The 22402-nt window shown below is 46.5% G+C and overlaps 1 protein-coding gene across 1 annotated transcript in view; it reads left to right on the top strand.

Annotated features, from left to right (window-relative positions):
* Positions 1–21703, top strand: part of LOC131259723 (uncharacterized) — a 154331-nt gene extending 132628 nt beyond the window's left edge. The window contains exons 8-12 of the mRNA XM_058261296.1: positions 9381–9509; positions 16963–17131; positions 17220–17367; positions 17443–18010; positions 19490–21703. Coding sequence (XP_058117279.1) covers positions 9381–9509; positions 16963–17131; positions 17220–17367; positions 17443–18010; positions 19490–21703 — 3228 coding nt within the window. The remainder of the gene's footprint in view (positions 1–9380; positions 9510–16962; positions 17132–17219; positions 17368–17442; positions 18011–19489) is intronic.
* Positions 21704–22402: the final 699 nt, after the last annotated feature.

Genomic DNA, 22402 nt, shown 5'->3' with positions numbered 1-22402 from the left:
TTAAGTGCTGCTGCAAGCATTTCTTAAACCACGGGTGTGGCACTCGAAAATCAACCAATTGTAACTCCACTCACTCGACTTCTGAGCTCTTCTCTTCTCGATTCGATTACCAATGCAATTCTTTCGTTTGATCCAATTAATTTAATCTTACTTATCTTTAATTCAAACTGTTCAATTCAATCCAATTACATCTACTCCCGGTGCTTTTTTTTTATTTTCATTTCTTGTAGAAAAACAAATCTTGCGAAAAACTTCACAATGTGCGGCTGACTTTCTCACATCAATGCTCGAAGCTCACGTCCCTCCTAATCCCTTAATCCCACACATACCACTGGCAACACCCACTGGCGCACTAGTCGCACCGAAGTGTTTTGACACGTTATCTCGATGGTGCCACGTTTTCCCGCTTTAATCCCCTCGGCGCGGCTAATTCGCATCGCATGACTGATGCCACTCATTTGGCAACCGTGCCACCCATTCTAGCATGAAAAATGTATGACACCCGGAATCCGAACAGCCACGTGCGAAGTGCCAAAGAAACCCCCCACGACACGCCGTACGGACTGTGACATGCCCCAGATATGGATCTTTACTGCCGAAATCGGGGGGATTGGAGCTTCCCTTTGCTGGTGACAAATTTCCTCCCACGATACGATGAGGTCCCGAGAAGAAGCTTCACTACCCCGGTTTGGAGTTCATAAATTTCATTAGCATTAATTTTGCTCGTGAAAAATCCGAACCGTAAATATGTTCCCTTTTTCTCGGAGCTTCTACGGGGCCATAATATGTTTGCCGGGCGATGATGATGTTTTACCGTCGTTCGGTGCGCAGTTCTTTATGGCTCACTCCGGTCGCGGCCTTGCGCGATCCGGCTCGATCTTCGGTTTCTTCCATCTGCCATTTTGCCGGGCGCATGGTATACAACTGAATCCAATATTGTGAATTTCCACGGTTCGATAGACTCCCTTTTGAGGTTTGCATCCATGCGGAGGTTTGTTTTCTTCCTTCTCAAACTGACAGACAGTACTGCGTCTCCCCGTCTTTGCCCTCGTTTCTCCCCGTGTTCCTGGCCTAATCGAATGATAAAAATGTAATCGGTTTATCCAGAACGATGTCAGAATGATGGACGAGTGTGACTGAAGGGTTGACTTGTTTTTCGCTTCATCCTAAACCGGGTCTGTTTTCTGCTCCACAGAACGTTTCTTGCGCGAAGCGTAAAATTCAACACCGCGATTGGATGCCCACGCAACCACCTATTTCCCGATGCCCTTTATTTCTTATTCTATTCTGACATTCGATTGTTGGATTTTTACAGGCAAGTGTAAGTTACCGGTATAAGAATCAGCTCCCTTCGTGCGACACAATGACCAATGTGAAGCAAACAATCGTAGAAACAGCCAGCTTTGGACTCCAAAATGGTAGATTCCCCTTGGACGCACGTGGAAAGTCACATAAATTGAAATGAAAACTTTCCCGCTTTTTCTCCATTACGCAATTCGTCCCCAGAGAGCCCGCTGCTTGATTAATGGGTGGCCCCTGGCGAACCGGCGAGCAGTTCGTGGCCGAGAAAGAGCGGCTTTTCTTTCGTTTTATTTCACCTCCCCGAAGTGCTGATTTCCTTTTTCGTTTTCATTTCCCCGAAACCACCGCCGGCTGTGTGCAGCGAAACACTTTAAAGAGCCACACGTCGGACGTATGGCGTCAGGCCTTTAAAGGACATTTGGTGGTGGTATTAAAGTTGACCAACTTTTTCTATAACTCCTTCGGCAGGTGAAACCGAGTCTGATCGTATTTCGAATTGTGGCCATTTTTCTACCGTATCCTGTAAAAATAGTTTGTTTGGATTCGCAATTCTCGTTACTTCCTGGAGGTAGTTCCTATGTCGGTCTATGTTAGCTTCGCTTTCATTTGCGCTGTTATGGCGAGCAACAACCTTGCTGTCTGCGAAATCGATAAGAGAGTCATCATAAAATATTTATGACCCAAGGCGGACCGAAGTTCTCGTGTCGGATGTGATTTTTTGCCCTTCCTGGTTCGCTTCGTTTTTTTTCACTTAATTTCTACCATCTGATATGCAGGTTCCGGTGCGATACCTTTTCATTAAATATGCTCGATGTTGTTCGCTTGGATGCAGGAAAAAAAACGGATTTATTTTTCTCTCTATACTTCGCCGGAAATGTGTCATCCGGTCTGCGCACAGAGTTGCTATTTTACAGTAAAAAAACCAGTGTGTAAAACATGTACCAAGCGCCTTCATCACCAGCCAGGAAGTCTTCTTGCATAATCTACGCACCTTAATCTAAACCATAGAAAGGAAGAAAAAAGGCTCTTGTTGGAGGTTGGCATCAGCTTTGTTACAATATCCTTTCTCGATGAGAATGAGAAGGAATGAAAAATTGCAACACCGATTCTTCTCCGCTGTTGCCACCTTTCGAAGCTTTTCGAGGGAAAACATTTCCCTTTTTTTACCCCCATTCGCACTTTGACAGACACGTTTGTGCAACAAAGCGCGCGCACAGCAGTCAACGTGGGTCGGGATCATATATCCTTTCTTTGGCCACTTTGCTTCCGCATAGTGTTTGCGGCGCGTGTGAAAAGGCTATTGTTTCTTTTTTTTTGTTTTTGTTAGCTCGGGTTGTGCGGGGATTATTCCCTCCGAGAGCGATCCTGGCAATCATCGTCCACGTTGTCGTCGTCATTTGGTTGACTTTTCTCGGGAGCAGCAGAACCGGTGTGTCCCTTGTTTTTCCTCGTTCCACCAAACCCCCCGCTCAGTCGTTTTCATTTTCTTAAAACGTCACATCTGTGCTACGATGTTGTGCTTACTGGAATCATAGTGGCCTGCCGGGAGGGGGTGCTCGGGGGGTATGCGCGGGTGACGGCGATGCAAACAAAAACAATTAACTATGAAGTGTGGAACAAATGTTTGACAAAGAGCTGTCGGTTCCATTTCTTCGCACCCGCACCCGGACCTGGCGTTGCTGTGTAATTGTTCGTCCTGTTTGCTCAAGCGGTGGAAGGGAAGGGGGAGGGAAAGAAGAGCTTTCCGTATTATTATCTCACCGGCCGTGTTCTGTCGTGTTTCATGAAGCACCAGGAGGGCACACAGCGCTTCCTGTCACCATTTTCCACGCTCCTCCGCGAAGGGGTTGGCTTCGGTTCGGTCGATAGGCATCTGGAGGCAGGCTTCGGAGGGTAAGACAACTGGAGGCAGGCGTACTTAGCGGTGGGCAAAAGTAAACTGAATCTCGAATGCCCCCCAGAGACGGATTGGCGAGACGAGTGTAGGGTTTGGAGTGAAACAGATAAGCGGAAAAATCTTAACGCAAACTCTAGCAGACGGTTTGTCAGCAAATTTTGAAGTACTTGAGTCTTCAAACTTATTTGTTGCTGCTTCATTTGGATGGTGCTTATGACGATTGAAATTCCACTGAGATAGGAGTTTTTGAATCATTAAAAGAAATTAAGTCTGTTTTACTTTCTACTTTTTGAAAACAAGAATTTATTCCTTTTTTAACGGCAGTTTTGTCACAAATGTACGATGCTTTTTGCTTTTCCTTCGTTGGTTTTGTTGTAGTAATTTCTGGCTACAGATGTTTAAAATCGACTTTTGCAGTTCTTTTAAGGAATTTTTTTTCTGACAAAAGATTTCTTGCTGAATCTCTCAAAAGAGTATTACTTTAAAAAATCGATCATTTAAGCCCCTGCCGGCACAAGATGATGAATCCTTTCTTCGCTGTTTGTGTTAGTGTTCATAGTTTCTGCTCGGGATCGTCTTTACCTTTTGTATGGGAAGTGTTGTTCACCTTTTGTATGGGACAGCGTCGAGAAACTGACAGATCTCGACGGAAAAATCATGAATACCTCAAATGTTGATCGGATTTACGATAAAATGCAATTACATAAAAGGTTGTAATGTCGACGATGTGATTTTCTACCGTGTAAAACAACCGCTGCAATATAATAATTTATTTCAATTAAATATGGTACTTACATTTAACATATCATACGAAACATTGCCAACTTATGGTTTTTGGAGTGCACTCAGCAGTAAAAATTGCTAAATTAAATCATGCATTAATTCATAGCAACGTCAAAGTATGATTATTAAAGTTGTCCTGCCAAATAAAAACACCCCGCCGAAAGCCTGCAAAGCATACTCGATCGAACTTTATAAGCATGACGTTAATTACTGGCTCGGAGAGTTTTATGAGCACACAGCTTTGTCGGACTGCCACAGTACGAGGCAAACCAACCGGAAGCTGCCACAGAGCCCGGGCCGGGTGCGTGCGGATGATTTTGGTGTACTTCATGAATTATGAATAATATCATCCTTCGGTCCCCTCGGCAGTGCATTCCCGGCATATCCCGGGCGAAGGTGGCGACAGGGGAGGGGACCTGCAAAGGCTGGCTGGCAGGGCGGTGAAGTGAAGCATAATTCGCAAAATGTGTTGCTGCCTCCACATTGCTGCAGCGGTGTCCTGGAACGCGCGCCCGAGTTGCTGTGCATGCATTATAAATAAAGTAATTTCGATTTTTCCTCGCATCCTCGGCCCGGAGTTTCATGCCTGGCGGTGTTTGAGTAATTTAAAATTTTGCCTTCCATTTTTTTCGGCATCAATTTATTTTTACATCACTTTTTACCCCGCCGCTCAACCGCGTCGTTTTTCCTTAGCTTCGTTATGTCCATCACTGAAATGTACGAAATTTGTTAAATTTAAAATAAAACAATGCCCCACTTATTTTAGTATTGCTTTTTTCTTCGATTTTAATCTCTCAAATTGTGACTCAAACGTCCATCGGAGTGATTTTTCATATGTTTAAAATTTTATGGAAAATAATAAATGGGGCTTAATTTTCCACACGAAATCAAACATAAAATTTTCGCATTGACCAGGGCTAAGTTTTTCTGGACGGAATGTTTGAAGTTTGCAGAATAATAAAGTCATCTACACCGAAACATTAATTTTCAAAAATGTCAAAATGTTTCCGCCAGAGTAAACATTCGTCAGAATTTACTCAGTAAATTCACTCAGTACCTGGGAAGTCATCCATTTTTGTATTAATATATTTGTGACTCTCGCAAAGTACCAACAATATCTATTTTGGGTTCACAGAAGCAATTCATGCTCCTAGCAACAATTCAATCATTTTCCAATGATGAGCTCATGTTTTGGAGTGATTTTGTTACAAATTATAACAGCGAGCAAATAACAGGGAGTGGAAATTCATGACAGTTCCCAGTTGTTCGCATACACATTCCAATGAATTTCTGCTTCGATGCCCTAGGGATGACTTGCTACCAATCGATTCCTGTTAGACAAGCTATTTGTTTTTGCACCGTTATTTATAAATTCGGCGAAACCTGACGGAAAATTCGATTACAAATTATTCGTGCTACGTTGCCACCTTGAAGCTTCATTTAATGGATAATTGAATTACACGCGTCCAGCTTCACGAAGCTAATGGTAGAGAGAGCATCGCAGTTGTTTGTGTTGACTCCAGGTTGCCATCGTATCCGTGGGTGGTCAACGTTATGAGAATGGAAACGCTGGTGAAGTTTATTTATTTAAAAAAAAATAGCCGAAGGTTAAATAAGAAACTTCATAAGAAAAAAAAGCCTCCCGGGTGGAACCTTGTACCTTACCCGGAGGGAGGCCACCGTAGGATACAATACAACGAGTAATTCAAACCACCGAAGACCAAAATGGCCGCAATCGAGTTGTGAACGGAGAAAGAAGCTCCGTTCGGCAATGGTTTCCTTTTCGATTCGAAAGGAAAACAACCGAATCTGTATCGCGCCATAGGGTGGGTTTTCTTGGAATGCGACGTGCTCACGTTCAAAAGCAACTGGATGCGGTGCGGTTGGTGTTTAATTAAAAATAAGCGAAGGTGCAGAAATCAAACAAATTAAGAGGAATGGCGCCACAAATGGCGCACGGGTGTGGTCCGTTTCTCGCTTCGTTTATTTATGAAAACTGTACCGCCCGCGATCCTGGCGCTGCTCGCGGGGTTGGGTTGAGAAAGTTTTCCTTACGATAAATTGTAGGGCAAAGGCATGTGATCGGTGCACGGGCGATTGAACGTGATCGTGCCGGTTCGTTTTAAGGGCAATTTTGTTCGTTTGTTGGTTTCGCTTATTAAAAAACGTCTGAGCATATCCAAACGTGCCATAATATGCTTGCGATAATTTTTCAACTAACAGCTTAAAGAATTATGTAAGGTTTACTTTCTTTTAAGTTTATGCAAGGTTGGTTACATATTATAATCTGTGTTAATATTTATTTTTCTTCTATTTTGATATTGTTGTATTTTTGCTCAAATCAAATAAATATCTCTGTAAGATCAAATTGAACAAAGGGACTTTTTTATTGTTGTCCCCTTATGTTGAAACTTTTATCCCTAACTAAGCTTCAGAAACTATTTTTTCTTATTCAAACAATCAAGATCTTTATTTAATGGAATTTGTTTTGTTTTCGCTCTGTTGTACAAATTCTCGCTCCAACACAACAACATCGCAAATGGTGTCCCGCTGGCAATTTTATTCCCAATGCTCTCCTTTTGTGTTGACCTTTGTTCACATATTAAATAGCCCCTTCAATTCTTAGCTGACGAACTGGCCAGTAATTAAAGGATAACCCCTCGGCACGGTTCCTATCAATGAATCCTCGGCTCGGCAGCCGACGAAACAACGCAAATCTGCACGAAAAAGATCGCCATCAGCTTGTCGTATCGTCCTCGCTCTCAGGTTCGCCCGATCCCCCGGAAAGGGATTTGCTTTCACGGATGGTGCGGGCGATAACGGAAGATGTTGCCTCTTCGCCTTATTCTTTCGCATCGGTTGACTTATCTCCAACCCGTGGAGAGGAGCATCGTGTTGCCGTGCGGGTGGCTAATGAGGGAAAGCTACCCCAACTGCCGTTCGTCCTCCGCCGCTTATTCGGCGTTTGTTTTCATCCGCTATCGCCTTTCCGAACTTCCCCGTGCACTCATCCGATGGGGGGATGGAAGGGGGCCAGGGACCAAGGTTTAATTAGATGCAGCCGGACCGGTCATACAGTTAAGGCCGTTCCAGCCTGCGCTCTGCTCGGGGTCTGGTTTCCGGCTCGCCATTCCAGGCGAGGGATTTTTAATTTTGAACCAAATGAAACCTTTTCCCTATCTTCGCCCACTTTAGCCTGCTCCTTTCGCACGGCTTGTTGTCGTGCAAGTGTATGTTGGCTTATCTGTTCGTTTCTTTGCTACTTTCGAATCGCTTATTTATTTTCAAATCACAATCCGGTAAATGAAAGGTGTTTTTCTAGCCGAGAAAGCGGATTATCATCATTGGTCGAGAGGATGTGGAAACGAAGGTTTGATCATCTTATTTACATCAAGAGCTGATCATCTTATTTACTGGACGTACGAAAACAAATTTACCAAACCACAAAGGACTTTTCCTAATCTTGCTAACTATTGGAATTAATACTATTGGAAATAATAGGAGTTGAATCTGAAAACAATATTTCGATCCATCTCATACGTGCAAGATAATTCCAAAAATGTTTCAGTACGAAATGAATCAATCTCATTAATTGATCAATTAGTTTGACATGCTAATTCCAAAGTTCGGAATCGATTCCCTAAATTAAAGGACTCTAATTGATGCGGCAAAGGAATGAAGATTTCACCGCAACGATTACGGTGTGGTCACATCGTATCGAACTGCAATCAATCTTTCGCTATCCGGTTGAAAACAAGTACCGTCCGGCGGAAGGAGAACGTTCCGACATTTTATTGTATCGGACTGCCTTTTCGCCTCTCCTTGGCCCACATTCAACAGTAGCGGCACTTTTCCGCTTACTCAGGCGACGTTTGCTCGTCCTTTTGGGCCGAGTGTGGTCAAGTGTGTGTTGTTCTGTGTGCGTCCGGAAAGACGATGACTGATAGTTTTTCTATTCAATTACGGCTAAATGAAGCTGTCTCGTTAGCTCTCGTTAGTCCAGCCAGTCCGGTGTGAGGGAGAGGAAGAACGGGGACGTCTTTCGAAGCGAGGCTCTTGGCTCAATCGAGGCCGCGCGTGCTCGTCGCTTTTGGGGGATAACACAAACGCCGGAAGTGCTGGACGATTTTCATCGATTGGGTTACAAATTAAGTATGCGATGGTTGGGTGAAATTTATCATCTTCATCACCCACCACCCCTACCACCAGCATCCGAGCACTGGTCCACTTTTCTGCAGCAAGCTTCCGGAAGTGGTCGGAAAGCGTGCTGCGGCCTCTTGCCGAAAGTAGAATGATGGATGATGATGAGTGTGTAATTTGACTACATCGAAACCATCGTTGGGAAGATTTGTGCCAACGTGTGGACGGATCGATTGGCCGGCATTTCCCCTGGCGACGACATTTATTGCTCTAATTTCCCGTTCGTTCTGAAAGTGGGATGAAGCAAACTCGTACATAAAAAAACATACCACATTTGACGTTTCGTCGATACACGCGTTCCATTTAAAGTCACAGTTTCCTCGCTTCGCCAAATTACCTCCTGGTGTTGACGGTATTTACTTTTCGGTTTGTTAATTTTCCACTCAACCGATCGACACTGACCGTGATTGGAAATTGTAAAACCTCCGAGTTGCAGTCCTTGATCCGCAATTCCGCTTAAGCTTCGCCGTAATGAGTTTACGAAAGTCCGCACCAGCCGCGACGGGCGTTTACAAGCTGTCCATTTACTAATGGGAAATTGGTAGCTTGTTTCGCTCAATCGAAAACTTCGCGGAAAAATAGCAAACACAAAAACAGCAGCTGCCAGATGATGTTTACGACTCAACATGTTTTAAGTAATGCAGATTATCAGTTTAGTCTGTAATCTGTTTTCGAAATCTTCAGACAAGAACCAATTTATTTTTAATCTTTTCCTTTCCTCTAGTTTCTGAGAATTGGAATGAAAAACGTTCGTCTGGATGAATGTGTTTTATATTTTCGTTATAATATAATCTCATTTTAATTTCAAAACGATTTGTATGATGGAAAATGTTGCCAGTGTGTCTTGATTTTGTATCTCAAATGAAATTGGTATCCCAGAGAAGCACAATGACAAAAGCGAGCAAACTTTAATTATTGAAAGTATTACCAAGTTATTTGTTTAAAAACAACAATTTTCCGTTAAGGGTAAACGTCCCCAGGAATGAATGAATACTGCATAGCTTTCCAGTTCGCATTCCTTGGGATTGCATCGGCAAATGGCACTTTTGGAATTGTCCGGGGAAAAGTTGTCACGTAAACGCGCCATTAACGACAACAAAAATCCTTCCCGAGTTTTTTTTTTTTTTTGCGTCTACTCCGTAAGCGTTCGTTTTTCCACCGTGCTGATCACCCCGTTTTCTTCTCCCTCTCATTCCAGCACTACCGGGGTTCGCTCAAGTCGCTCAACACCGGCATCGTCACGCTGCTCAACTATGGAAAACACGTGCCACCGGCCGTGTCCCACGTAACGCTGGCGCACGAAATCGGACACAACTTCGGCTCGCCGGTAAGTAAGACCCACGGTTCGACTTTCTTTCACCGATCCGGCAGCGGGAAAAATCGGCTTCACCGTCAACCGGTGCCTCCGTCATTCTCGCAACGATCATTAAAACATCAAAAGAAAAGGATAAGAAGCCAGACTTGGCTCGACTCGAACTGACTGTCGGGAGCTTTGACGTCCATTTTGTGGGTTGTGGGAGGGCAATCCTTACTGCAAAGTCCGCTCGTTGCTTGGAGGATTAAATTGCGACAAACGCGAACCGCCCGAAGGACCGTTTTACAAAATGTCGCCACCAATCGGGCGTTGTTCTTATACAAGCCTGTCTGAGAAATAGCTTTCTGAAGGTAGAGAAACCATCTTCTTTTCTTTCCTTCCCTTTGCTCCGCTGCTCTTTGTGATCTTTGAGCCAACTCAACCGATCGACCAACGCGAGAATGGTAACGAGCTGGACGAGTTGGTTTCGTTGAAAGATTACGCGCCCGAGAAAAGGCGCTTAAGGATGAGATTTTCAATCGGATAAATTAAAGAAACAATTCATTAAAACAGCATTAACTACTTTCTGGAATAAAATTGTTTCTGCTCGGGAAACCGAGCGCACCCGTCGTTCATATTGTTAATTGAACTGAACAGTTTAATTCTATCCGATTCAATTAAAGCTCCCTCGAGTGCCTCGCGAACTGTATGGGAAAATTAATTTCGCTCAACGACGCCACCTTTTCTTGGCCTTTTTATTGTTCAGGTTTTTATGTTCCACCAGTTGTGGCAGGTAGAAAAACTTTAGCAAAAGGCGTTGCGATTTGATTGCATTTTCCTCGAAGCAATGCGACGTGCATCGCCGGGCAAGATTTTCCGGTCCCAACCTGTGCTGGTTGCGCTGGTGTCCTCGGCTTTTCACCAATCGTTTTCCCGTCCCATCGACGGGCCTGTCGGGCTTTGATCTCAATCTGTCGTTTCGTTCGTCTTTATCTCTTCAGCCTGTGTTTTTCCGCTCGAAATATATATTTATTTTAGTTTTTCAATTTTCTTCCTCACCTCCCGTGCACGAGTGGGTGAAATCGATAAAATAGAAATAAAAGTCGAATCCCGAACCGAACGCAATTGGTTGGCTTCTTCCCCCTGACTCCGGCTCGGGGCAAACTCTCCGCGCGGCCAAACGGAACCGACCAGCCGGGAATCACCACCGAACAGCTGCCGAGCCGGCCAATTGTTTGTCGTAAGACTACCGTTTTTCGGCAAACCGTTGGCAACTCGTTCAACTGGATCGAATTGGATGGGCAGGGAGAAACGGCATCCCCGCCACCTCACCTTGGAACAGCTGTAGGGTGGTCGTTCCAATTTTTCCTCGGCGTTGATCCTACGCCATCAAGGCTTGTGCGAAGCGTCGGCAAAGCTTCGTCGCAGCACGATTTAAAGGGTCCACTGCTTTGCTGCTTCATCCTTTCATCGTCTCTGTTTTCTTATGTTACACACTTTTATGTTTGGAAAAATTAGAACGCAACGTGGAAGGGAAGGACGGGGAGCAGAAATATCTGATCGAAGAGTCTGATGTTGTATCGCCTTTCTCGTCGGTCATCTTTGGAGGGATATCTTCTTAGGACAATCTTTTGAAACGCTATTCTGTGAAAGGACATACCGTTTCTGGTTTTTTTGCCAAACGCTTTTGATCTTTGTTACGTTCTCATATTTTCTTTTCATATTTGGTCTCTTCTTTTATTTCTATTTTACCAGTTTTCTTTTGATTTTTATTTCTTAAGCTTTTATTTAGTCTCTCTTTTCTAGTCTTTTTGTTTATTTAAGCCTTCAGGAATTCTATTAACAGTACGTAAAATCAAATAACCATAATTGATTCCAATTTTCTCTAAACAATGGAAAGCACAATCTCGAACGAACCTTTTAGTAATAATCTAGTAATAGTAAATCTTCCCGGAATCTTATTTCAGCGTTGGGAAGCCGGTATTTTCGTTCATCTTTCTCCACCTTTTCCCCAACAATCAACAGTTGATGAAATAAATCCTTCGGCACCAGATGTGTAGTGAGCAAACAAAATAACGGGAAAATACAACAACCAGGAGTAGCTTATCCTTCACACCCTTTCGGTATCGAAATGTTCGGTAGTTTTTCCCAAAATTGATTTCTCAACCGAGCTAGATTCGGTTCGCATCGCAAACACGACGACGGACGTCCAATTTCTTCCCTCTCCACCCCCGGCTCCACTCGAAATGCACTAAACTACGGGCCCCCGTAGGTCGTAGGCATTTGGAGTTGGAAAAGTTTTTCCTTTCATCCAACGACTCGGCGCACTCTTTCCGCACCGTGCTTCCACAAACCCATTGCGTTGATTGCGTTCCAGGCAAGAAGCCGTTGGTGCCATTTGTGCAGCCTTTTCGCAAAGCGAAATTCGAAAAGGCTATCTTTTTTTCCCTCCTTTCGGCGCGTTTCTATCCATTCGATTATCTACCCCTCGAACCCGGCAATCCCGAGCCTTCCTCGGTCGCCTTACCGTGAGCCGCTGTCGGTTGTTCGATGATGAGCAGGGAGGAAAATTTATTGACACGGAAATAATGGGCCTAATCCAAGTGTAATCAAGATGTGCTTGAGAAGAAAACTTTCCGACACAAAACACCCCGTTTCCGGGCCTGGGTTTGGGGTTTCTTTTCTATACACCACCACCACCGGCAGTGGCTGCAAAACAAAATTCACCCCGGACACACTTTCAAAAGAAAGTCCCTTCCCGAATCCTTTTTATTCGGTTACGCTTTTAACCAGCGCAAAAGGATGAGCTGTCCCAACCTGTCTCGGCCCCGTCTGCCTGCCCCGCAAAATCAGTCGGGAATCGGGAAAACGCTGTGTTTTGAATTGAGTTTGAAAATTCCGAATAACTTAATTATTCTTCAGCTTTAGTGCAATCGGGACTTGCTTTACCTTCGTTCGGCCCGAAAGTCGTTCACCTAAGTAAGGGGTTGTCCGTTCGTGCGTGAAAAACAAACCTCCACTCGACAATCAAAAGAATGTTTCTCCATAAAACGACGGACGCCGGTGTGTCCGTTGTATTCATCCGCAAGCGTACCTCATTTCCATTTCGTTTCCACTCAGAACCGAACACACCGCAATGCTTGCTGGCTTGCTTTCGAGTGGGTGGAATTTCAAAGAAAAACTAAGCGAGTCCCACTCGAAAGGATTGCGGTGCTTCCGGAATCAACTAAAACGATAGAGTGGAATTTTTAATATTCATAAACGGTTCGTCCCCTCCAAAACGCCGCCCGGAGAAGCGCGGTTTGCAAATGCAAAACTGGCCGATGATGTATTCAAATTTCGACTAGGAACACAACTGAAACGCCAGTGTGTTCTTCCTGTTGGTTTGTGTGCCTTGAAGCGGCCCTTTTTCCATCAGTCCCAGTCAGGAAAGATTCGTTGCAACCGACACGCTGATGCGTTTGTGATTGTCGAGAACACTTTTACTCGCTTAGACATGAGTGCACCACGACAGTTTTCATCGCATCTCGCGTCAAAACGGTTTGGTCGAAAATGAAATTTAGAAAATGGAAGTGCGAGGAAAAAAAAGGCGACCAACCCTGCGGGAGTGAAAATGAAATGCACATTTCCTCGTTGGCTGGCTCGAGGAAATGGTTCGGTTGGGGTTTTCTCAAGTTGTTTTTTTTTTATGGTTCTCTTGTCCCTACGGTTTCGCTTTGTGAGGATCCACCGTTAACCGTCGCGCGCATTGAATTGTTTTGCCACGTTTCGAATGCATGCACTCCCTGTATGAAACCAACCGTCCTTTGACAGCCCTTTGCGAAGGACTTTGCTGCCAGCGGTCTGGTTGTTAGCGCGCAAAGGGACATGTTGCAAGAGCAGAAGCAAACGGAAAATGTCGACTCCCTTAAACGACCTCGCGTGCGTGCCCGGGGCCCGCCTGCAAGCAATGGTAAAAATGACGAAAAATCGTACCTGACACTTGGAACAAACGAGAGGACTTGTTCTGTCATGACCTACACGGAGTGACATACGTTTTTTTTTTTGCAAGCGAAGCAACATATGTGGAGTTGAGGTGAAGTGGGTGTTTCATCTTCCACTTGTCGGAATGGATTTTTCGCTTTCTTTCGAGCGTGAAAACAGAGGAAGTGCCAGCTCTAGGCGCATCCCGCCGGGGCAGAAGATGTGCGAACGGCGTTGAACGTAAAACGCAACTGGCGTTGACCTGAATCCCCGATGGTGACCCCGTTTGCAACAAGGACGGCACCTACATTGGCGTTTAATGAGAGCCTTTTGTGTGCAACGGGTGTCAACTTCACGCGAGCGATGGTTCCCACACTCTTGTGGTTGTGTTACCATTTGTTTCATCCTTCCCGCTATGATCCGAGGATCAAATTTGTACATTGTATTACATGTTTCTCATACAATCTGTTTTTTATTATCATCTTATACCTCAATAATAAATTCAATTTATTTGAATGTTTATTAACAGTTTTTTACATTTTGTTACATTATGCAAGAGATATTGGTGGTTAAAATAATAGACCACATTTAACAAATTTTGTCAACTAAAGTTTTTGTACCACTAGTTCCAAATTGGTTTTTGTTTGTTGCCTTGCCTTCGATTGTATGTTTTAAACATATTTCATATATCCTATACTGTTAAAACATATTATCAAAGCTTTTATGCAATGGGATGTTCTAGATCATATGTACTTTTCTTAAAATATTGAACCAGAAAAAAATCCAGCGAATTATAAACATTTATCTGAATGTAAATATTTAGTGTTTATGCACTTAGGGTGTGAACAAGTGGGGTGAATGTTTGAATTAAAACAAGAAATCTTTTTTGTCAAATGTTTTATGCTTCTCCATACGTATCGTTAGCATCACCATAACATCGTGCTCATTTCGTCATGGCATCAAATTTTCCTCAGTTAAGAAATAATGGAAATTTCAATGCTGCCCAACAAAGCGTTTTCCTGAAGGTGTAATAATCTCTGCTATGCTTGTTGAATCTCTGTTTACCAAAAACAAACATCGATGAAAAAATAAATATACCAACTCTCCCACAAAGACAGTTTCGTGCCGGCCAAGGGCAAGACCGGCTAAAGTAAACATTAAAGAAATTCCATTTTAATGCAGCTATCCAGTACGGTACCATTCCATTTGATTGCACTTTATGTCCATCGAGACTGTCAGCCGTGTACAGGCAAAAACATCGTCCTTCCGGGTCCAAGTTAAACCGGGAATAATTAATAGATTAATAATACCCGAGATTTGGATCCTCCGCTTTCCGGCAGAGGAGGAAATGATAATCTGGGAAGCTGGCCAACACAGCAGAGATGGTCGTAAAAAAGATAACTTTAAAACATTATAATAAATAAAAGGTGCGGAGAGTGAGAAGGAGACCCTGTGTATCGTTTCCTTGAAATGATTTTTTAGATGTCCGTTCGTAATCCCACCGTGGTTCCTGCCTCGAAGAACTTCTTATTGCATCTTCATTCCATCGACTGCGTTGCGGCGAGTGAACGTGATTCCTTTTCCGGTGCAGCTCTCACTCGCATCCTCTTGGGAGGTGGCGGAAGTGGGAGGTAAAATAAATACTGAACGGAGAATTTATTGGTCTCAATTAATCGCCTCGCGCGCGCTGGACGTCGGACGTGGCACGGGAGCGACGATCCTTTTCGCAGCAGTCGGTCATTAGTGGAAGCTGAAAAGTTTACTGCGAAAAGATAAATAAGGACTTTAGCACAAGGGTGGGTCGCGGAGGGGAGGGTGGAGAAGTGCGGACGTTAACAATACTTTAGTTGCTTCATTTCATTTGCCAAGAACTACGAAACGAGGTGGATTTCGGCGTCGCTGGAATGCTGGGAGAGTAATTGCAAAAGAAACGTCCCGGAAGGCATGCCGGCGGGTTCCAGAGACGTGGCCGTTTGCTAAGTGAACAAATTGCAGTTCGTTCCGTCGGGAGGTGGGAGGAGTGGCCGAAACAAGTGTATCCCATTTAGAAGACACGCTGTTGGCAGCTTGCACAACTCGATTTTCCCGGGGCTTTTCTGGTGGCGTTAGTACAGAGTGAGAGAGAGCTTATCACTTCCACTGTGGCATTCCCCTGAGCAGTATGTGGCTCTAAATCCCAGGACGCGGTATATTAGGTTTTGGAAAGCAGCAGTGAGTCGTCCGAGGGTATGATGGAAACATGCAGCTGTATGTAGCAAGTTGTTTTTAGCGTGTTTCATCAATGTATCTTCACGAGAAAATCCTTCAAACCGTGGATTGCTCTAGCGCAACCTTCCGAAAATGTTGTGCCAAATGAGGTTGAGCTTGTAAATTATATTTTTTGGGTAGCAATTTCAACAACATCTTCACTTCAGGCGAGTGAATGACGGTGCAGTGGGTGGATGAATCTGAGTCTTTAATTAAAATGGATCCATTACTCTCTGTACTATATTAGTTATTACAAAATGAAACCTCCAACATTTAAAATTATATTATATTTTTTGGGTAGCAATTTCAACAACACCTTCACTTCAGGCGAGTGAATGATGGTGCAGTGGGTGAATGAATCTGAATCTTTAATTAAAATGGATCCATTACTCTCTGTACTATATTAGTTATTACAAAATGAAACCTCCAACATTTAAAAGGCAATAAGTTGAATTTGAAAACAAGGAATGCAATAGATCTAATTTTTTATTTCATATCGTTATTCCCTCTGTTGATTTCAAATAGAAGCTCTTTATTCATCTTAAAGCAAACTGAGACGGTTGTTTTCGTTAGTATTCTACAAACCTCAAACTCTACCGAAAGTTACTGTAATTATTTGTTGTTTTAAAAGGCATCATAAAGTTGTACTTAAGAACTTTAGAAAATGTAAGGTTACAGAAACCAACAAACAAAAACATTCATTTATCTACTGCTTAAAAACTCGCTGTCAAGAACACCTCATTCATAGGTTTAAATACGGTTATGCTAATACTTGAGATCAAAATACCTTTAAGTCAATTAATCTATACTGACCTAGTTCGAGACTCAATCTTTCTACCAAACATTTGATCTTCCGCGACATAACTCAATTTGAGCTCCCGTTTTACTTCCCTTGCGGTTCAAATCTCGATAATCGTCTAATGAAAACAAAAACAAAACCACCATAATCAATTTAACGGCACTGGTTGTGGTGGTAAACCATCACAATTAAAAGTGCATTCAAGTGGCCGTGCCTTCGACACGCGAAACCCTTCCTTCGAGTGAAGCAGGCACTGCAGCAACAGTGCACAACTTCCTTCACCGTGCCGTCACGTCTTAGCGCGAACGAAACGCATGGTGCACATAATTGTGGTTGATTAATTCCTTTCTCTGCCGGCAAAATTACAGCCATTAGTGCGAAAGTAGCCATATTTCACTTCCTCCCACGGTGGGCGGGTGGGTTGGGGTTTTTTTTTACTTACGTTTACACTTACACCCCCTCTTTTTTCGTTCACAGCACGACCCGGAGCAGTGCACGCCGGGTGGCGAGGACGGCAACTTCATCATGTTTGCCCGGGCGACCTCCGGCGACAAGCGGAACAACAACCGCTTCAGCCCGTGCTCGCTGAAAGCCATCGAGCCGGTGCTGAACGCGAAGGCACGCAGCGCCAAGGGTTGCTTCACCGGTCAGTATTCCGTCAATCACGGCGTCGTTGTGGGGTTTTCCCTCCCGCCAGAATTTAATTGTAACCATTCGACGCTCTTTTGTTGCAGAACCGCAAGAGGCCATCTGCGGCAACGGGGTGGTGGAGACGGGCGAGGAGTGCGACTGCGGCTGGGAGGAGGACTGCAAGGACTCGTGCTGCTACCCGATGTCACGCCATCCGCGCTTCGACCAGAAACCGTGCACGCTGACGCCGAAGTAAGCCACGGAGCGATAATCGCCGCCAAAGAAGCGTTTTTCTAATGGTTTTCCCTTCTTTCTCCCCCACACCAGAGCCCAGTGTAGCCCCTCGCAGGGACCGTGCTGTACGCTCGAGTGCACGCTCAAGCTGGGCGACAAGTGCCGGGACGACAATGGGTGCCGCGATCCGGCCTACTGCGACGGCCAGCAGCCCGTCTGCCCGCCCTCGATCAACAAGCCGAACAAGACGATCTGCAACAAGGAGTACGTGTGCTATATGGGCGAGTGTACCGGCTCGATCTGCCTGGCGTACGGGCTCGAGTCGTGCCAGTGCACGGTCGGGCCGGCCGATCCCGCCATCAAGGCGTGCGAGCTGTGCTGCAAGCAGCCGGGCGAGGACAAGCCCTGCCTCAGCTCGTTCGACTGGAACGATCCGCCGTACGACGTGCCGGACATGTACGCCAAGCCGGGCACGCCGTGCAACGAGTACAACGGCTACTGCGACGTGGCGCAGAAGTGCCGCGAGGTCGATCCGTCCGGGCCGCTGGCGACGCTCCGGAAGCTGCTGCTGTCGGAGGAAAGCATCGCCAGCTTCAAGCGCTGGATCTACGCCAACTGGTACACGGTGGCGCTCATCGTGACCGTCATCTTTGTGCTGCTGGTGAGTAGGGTGGGATTGAGGGACATCGTCTCACGGAGCAGTGGAACCTCGTCGACGTCGGGGAATCTAAGCCTACCTTTCAGAACTAATCTGACTTTGAAGAATAACCTTTTTAGTTTGTTAAAACTTTGATAATGGGTTTTAGTAAAATGGTTGGTTTTATCCGATGGAATTCAAATGAGGCACATAACATTGTCATATAAAGTTCTTAAAAACTCTTTTAAAATCAAAATAAATCCTTTTCCATATGAAATTTTAAAAATAATAACCGTAATTTCTTAACAAAATAATTAAACTACCGTATACGTGATAAGGTTTGCACAATCCAGTGATGTTCAGAGAAGATTTAAAAACAAAATCTACGATTGTATTATTGATATTTCTTTTTTACTCAAACGGGAGATGTTTCCCACAGTCTTTAACGATGCTAAAAATGTATCGAGAGGTCATTTGTTGCCATTGGGGCCTCCTTGGGCTTTCAAAACTCACAACAGGTTCTTAAAATAGTACGGATCTGGTAATATTTTTTACGTAAAGCAAGCCGTAGACGTTACATATTAATCTGTACAGATGTTTGACGTCTGCAGCTATTCCTTAGCTCTTTCCAACATCTCTCGAGATATTCGGGATATCTCGAGGGATGTTTGACAGACGATGGGTACGAGAGAACAAAGGAAATCTGTAGACGTCAAAGATCTGCACAGATTAATATGTGACGTCTACGGGCTGCTTAATCCTTTATATATATATATATTTCGATACGTCAACTCAACCCTGAGATATAAACCCAAAGGCCAGGTGTCAAATGTAGCCCGCACACCCTGTACATCTAGATGTTTAACCTTACATTTTCCCGTACCAATAATGATGAACGTTACAATTTTATTTCTTAATCTAACGTTTTAATTGAAAATTTTGTATGGATCAAATTTGTTTGGACTATATCATCTTCCAATTTTTAAAATACCTTGATAGAGAGGGGTTGCTTTCTCCGCGTCAGTTAGTTACTGTTAGTGGGGCTCAACAAATGTGTACTTTAAATAAACACTTGTTTCTAGCTTATGTTATACTAAACTTTAGCTTGAAGAAAAGCTTACAAAAAATCTTATTCAATATACTCCATTCCTGATTAAGTACAAATCGGGGTTCCACTGTTCCGGGACTTGGTAAATAAGACAAAAATAGAAATCAAAATTACAATATCTCGCACCAATTCGATACGGGCAACAGAGAATTCGACGAAACGTACGCCACTGGAAGGACATTCCGCTGGATGTGGAGCAATACTGTGAGCGATGATAAGCTAACATCATGCCTTTTGATGAACTTTCATTCCCAAAGTAGGGCTAGGGTGGTAGAGAGTCCGCGTCCCTGTTTCTTTATCGCTAAAATTACAAGTACTTCGCTCGATGATTGCTGTTTAGAACCGCATTCTGGCGAAAGATCGATTACTAATGCATTCTGTTCACCCTTCCGCAGGTGCTGAGCGCGAAGCTGCTGGGCAAGCGCACCAATCTAAAGCTGAAAACGGTCACCATCATCCACAGCGCGACGACGGAGACGGTCCGGCTGCCGGACGACAACAACGGCGTGATAGTGCACACGGCCGTCCGCACGAAGGTGCCGCTCAAGAAGAAGGTCCGCGGCGAACGCTCGGCGAAGCCGTCCACGAAGGGCGGCCCGGCGGCGTCGAAGGCGACCGGCGTCAGCCACGGCCAGCAGCAGCAGGCAAAGCAGCTGCTGGCGACGGTGAACGGCACGACCACCACTACGACCGCCGTGCTGCCGTCCACTTCGAAGGAGCAGCAGCAGCGCCAGCACAGCTCGTCGATGGCGACCGGTGGCGTTAACCCCGCCAGCATGGTCATCAAGCAGGTGAAGCGGCACGTGGGCCGCACCACGACGACGACGACGGCCGCCACCGGCGACAGCCCGAAGCGGCTGCTCAGGCGCAAGAAGAAGCGCCCGAGCGGAACCCAGGCGGGAGGCGGCGGACCGTCGCCGGACGAGTCGCCGGTGAAGGAGTCGCAGAAGAAACACAAGAAGCCCAAATCGAAGCATAAAGAGGTGATCGACTACTCGAGCCGAAACGCGACGGACGCACACACGCATAGCAACACGTTTGGGAAGGTGCACCGCTGGTTGCTGGAGTCCCCGATCGTCTCCACCGGGCAGTCCTCGGCGGGGGCGGGGGCGGCGGCGACGGCCCAGTACGAACACACGCCCGCCTCCGTAGCGAACATCATCAGCAAGAGCCAATCGACGCCGGATCATCTAACGCAGCAGGCGGTCGGGGCGGGAGTGGGAGCGGCACAGCAGGCCAGTGCACGGTCACCGAAGAAGACGCGCATGAAGACGAAATCGGTGGGCAACCTGAACGAGAAGGTGCGGCTGCAGGTGGTCTACAAGCCGCCGTTCAAGTTCAGCCTCAAGCTCTCCAAGAACGATCCCTCGTCGGTGGTGACGGGTGTCAAGACGCACGTGGTGGCTGGTCCGGTCGGGGGGAAGCGCAAGAGCCGTCCGACGGCCCTCTCCGAGCGGAAGCGGGTCGGACCGGACGTGGTCGATGGTCAACCGCGCAAACGCTCGGCCATCCTCGTGCGCCAACCGGTCACGCCGGAGGAGAAGATGCCCATCATCGGCAGCTCGGAGCCGAACTACGAAACGCTCAATCCGCGCGCGACCGGCGGCAGTGACGGCGAGTCGCACACGTACGAGAACGTCACGTTCGGGCACAGCGACGAACCGGCGGGCGACCATCCGGTGCCATCGATCAACACGGCCACGTTCCGCATCAACCGGAGTGCGAGCGGGACGCACCTCCAGAACCACTCGCTCGCGAAGAGCGCGGGAGGGGCGAGTCGGGGTAGCACGTCCAACCTGCACGCCCCCACCGGAACAGTGAATGGGCGCGATCGGACGAGACGGTCCAGTGTGCACAACCACCACAACGCCTCGAACGCGTTCCGCTCGTTCGCGGGCGATAGCACGGAATGTCTGATCCGCTCCAGCACGACCAACCTGAGTGGCCTCCGGGCGTCACACGGAGTGACCGGCAGCGGCACCAAGCGGAACAGCTTCGCCGACAAGAAGCGATCGAGCGCCAGCAACCTTACCCGCCTCCACTCCGGTTCGGCCTCAAACCTGAACTCACTCAAACGGCACGGCTCGTCGAGTCAGTTCCTCGTACCGGACGGTGGCTCCTCGAGCCGTCGGAACAGCGTCACGCAAACCCCACCCGGCCACAAACTGTCCCGCTCGGCCTCGAACGGTCCTTCGGCCACCGGACGACATCCACCGACTACCGGTACGAACTCCGGCACCCTCGGAAGCCACTCGAACTCCTCGAGCAACGGTAGCGGACAGCATCATCACAGCCACCACCAACACCAGCGCCGCAGCAGCATCGGCACGGGCGGCGGCAAAGGCGGACCCGTACCGCTCGCCCGCCAAACGTCACTGAACGTGAAGCCTAGCTCACCGGGCGCCACGTGCTGGGCCGGACCGGCCTTCCACCAGCCGAGACCGCACACGTCCTCCTGTGCCGACGACATGCTGCAGCAGCAGCAGCGTCCGTTCGAGTGGCCGAGGGTGGCGACGGCCGGCGGCGCCAACCGGACGGTCGACGATCCGCTTCCGTCCGATCTCGAGGTGATGGTTTCGGACGTCGAGAACCTCGTCAGTGATAGATAGCAACGCGCTCCGCTTTCCTTCTTCAGTGCTTCGTCGGGTCACTAGGGGGAGAGAGGACGAGGCACACGTGTGTGATATACGTAGCGCAAGGCGAGCCAGAACATAAACCCCCTGTTGCTGTACTGCCAGTTTTCAGTTTTTAAACCGTTAACCTCGAACGGAACCGACCGTTCGTTCGGCTAGAAATCTAGTTAAGATGATTTATTTATCCTCAAACCGTGCGCTCTTCAGCAAGCTGTTTTGCTTTTCTTCCATCCAATCGGAGTACGCGGCGAAAGTGAAATATTTCACGAAGGGAAAACTTTTCGTTCCGCAAAGCATGCGTTGGATGAACAAAACCACATGCCGCAATGGAGACGCCTGGTGGTTCGCTTCGCGTTTCAGCCGGAAAACGCGTCACATTCGAATCATCCATTTCCTTTCAGTCCATTTCAAGTTCTTTTAACATTCTTTTAACAAGTGCCAATTAGAAACCAATCATAAACGATAACCCATTTCACACACCGTAACGATGTGCTTGAGGAAAGGAGTATCCTGTCCAGTCCCGTGCGCACCAGGGAAGCCTTTTTGCACTACCACCACCAGCAGCACAACCCTCCACAGCCACCCTCATGCACCGCAGCAACGATGAATCTTTAACCCCCTCCCAGCAAACAATGCACGGGAATCCGGCCTGTATCTGTATCATATCACTAGAGA

Source organism: Anopheles coustani, chromosome 3 (genome assembly GCF_943734705.1).
Source record: "Anopheles coustani chromosome 3, idAnoCousDA_361_x.2, whole genome shotgun sequence".
NCBI lineage: Eukaryota > Metazoa > Arthropoda > Insecta > Diptera > Culicidae > Anopheles > Anopheles coustani.
This window is presented reverse-complemented; position numbering and strand designations above follow the sequence as displayed.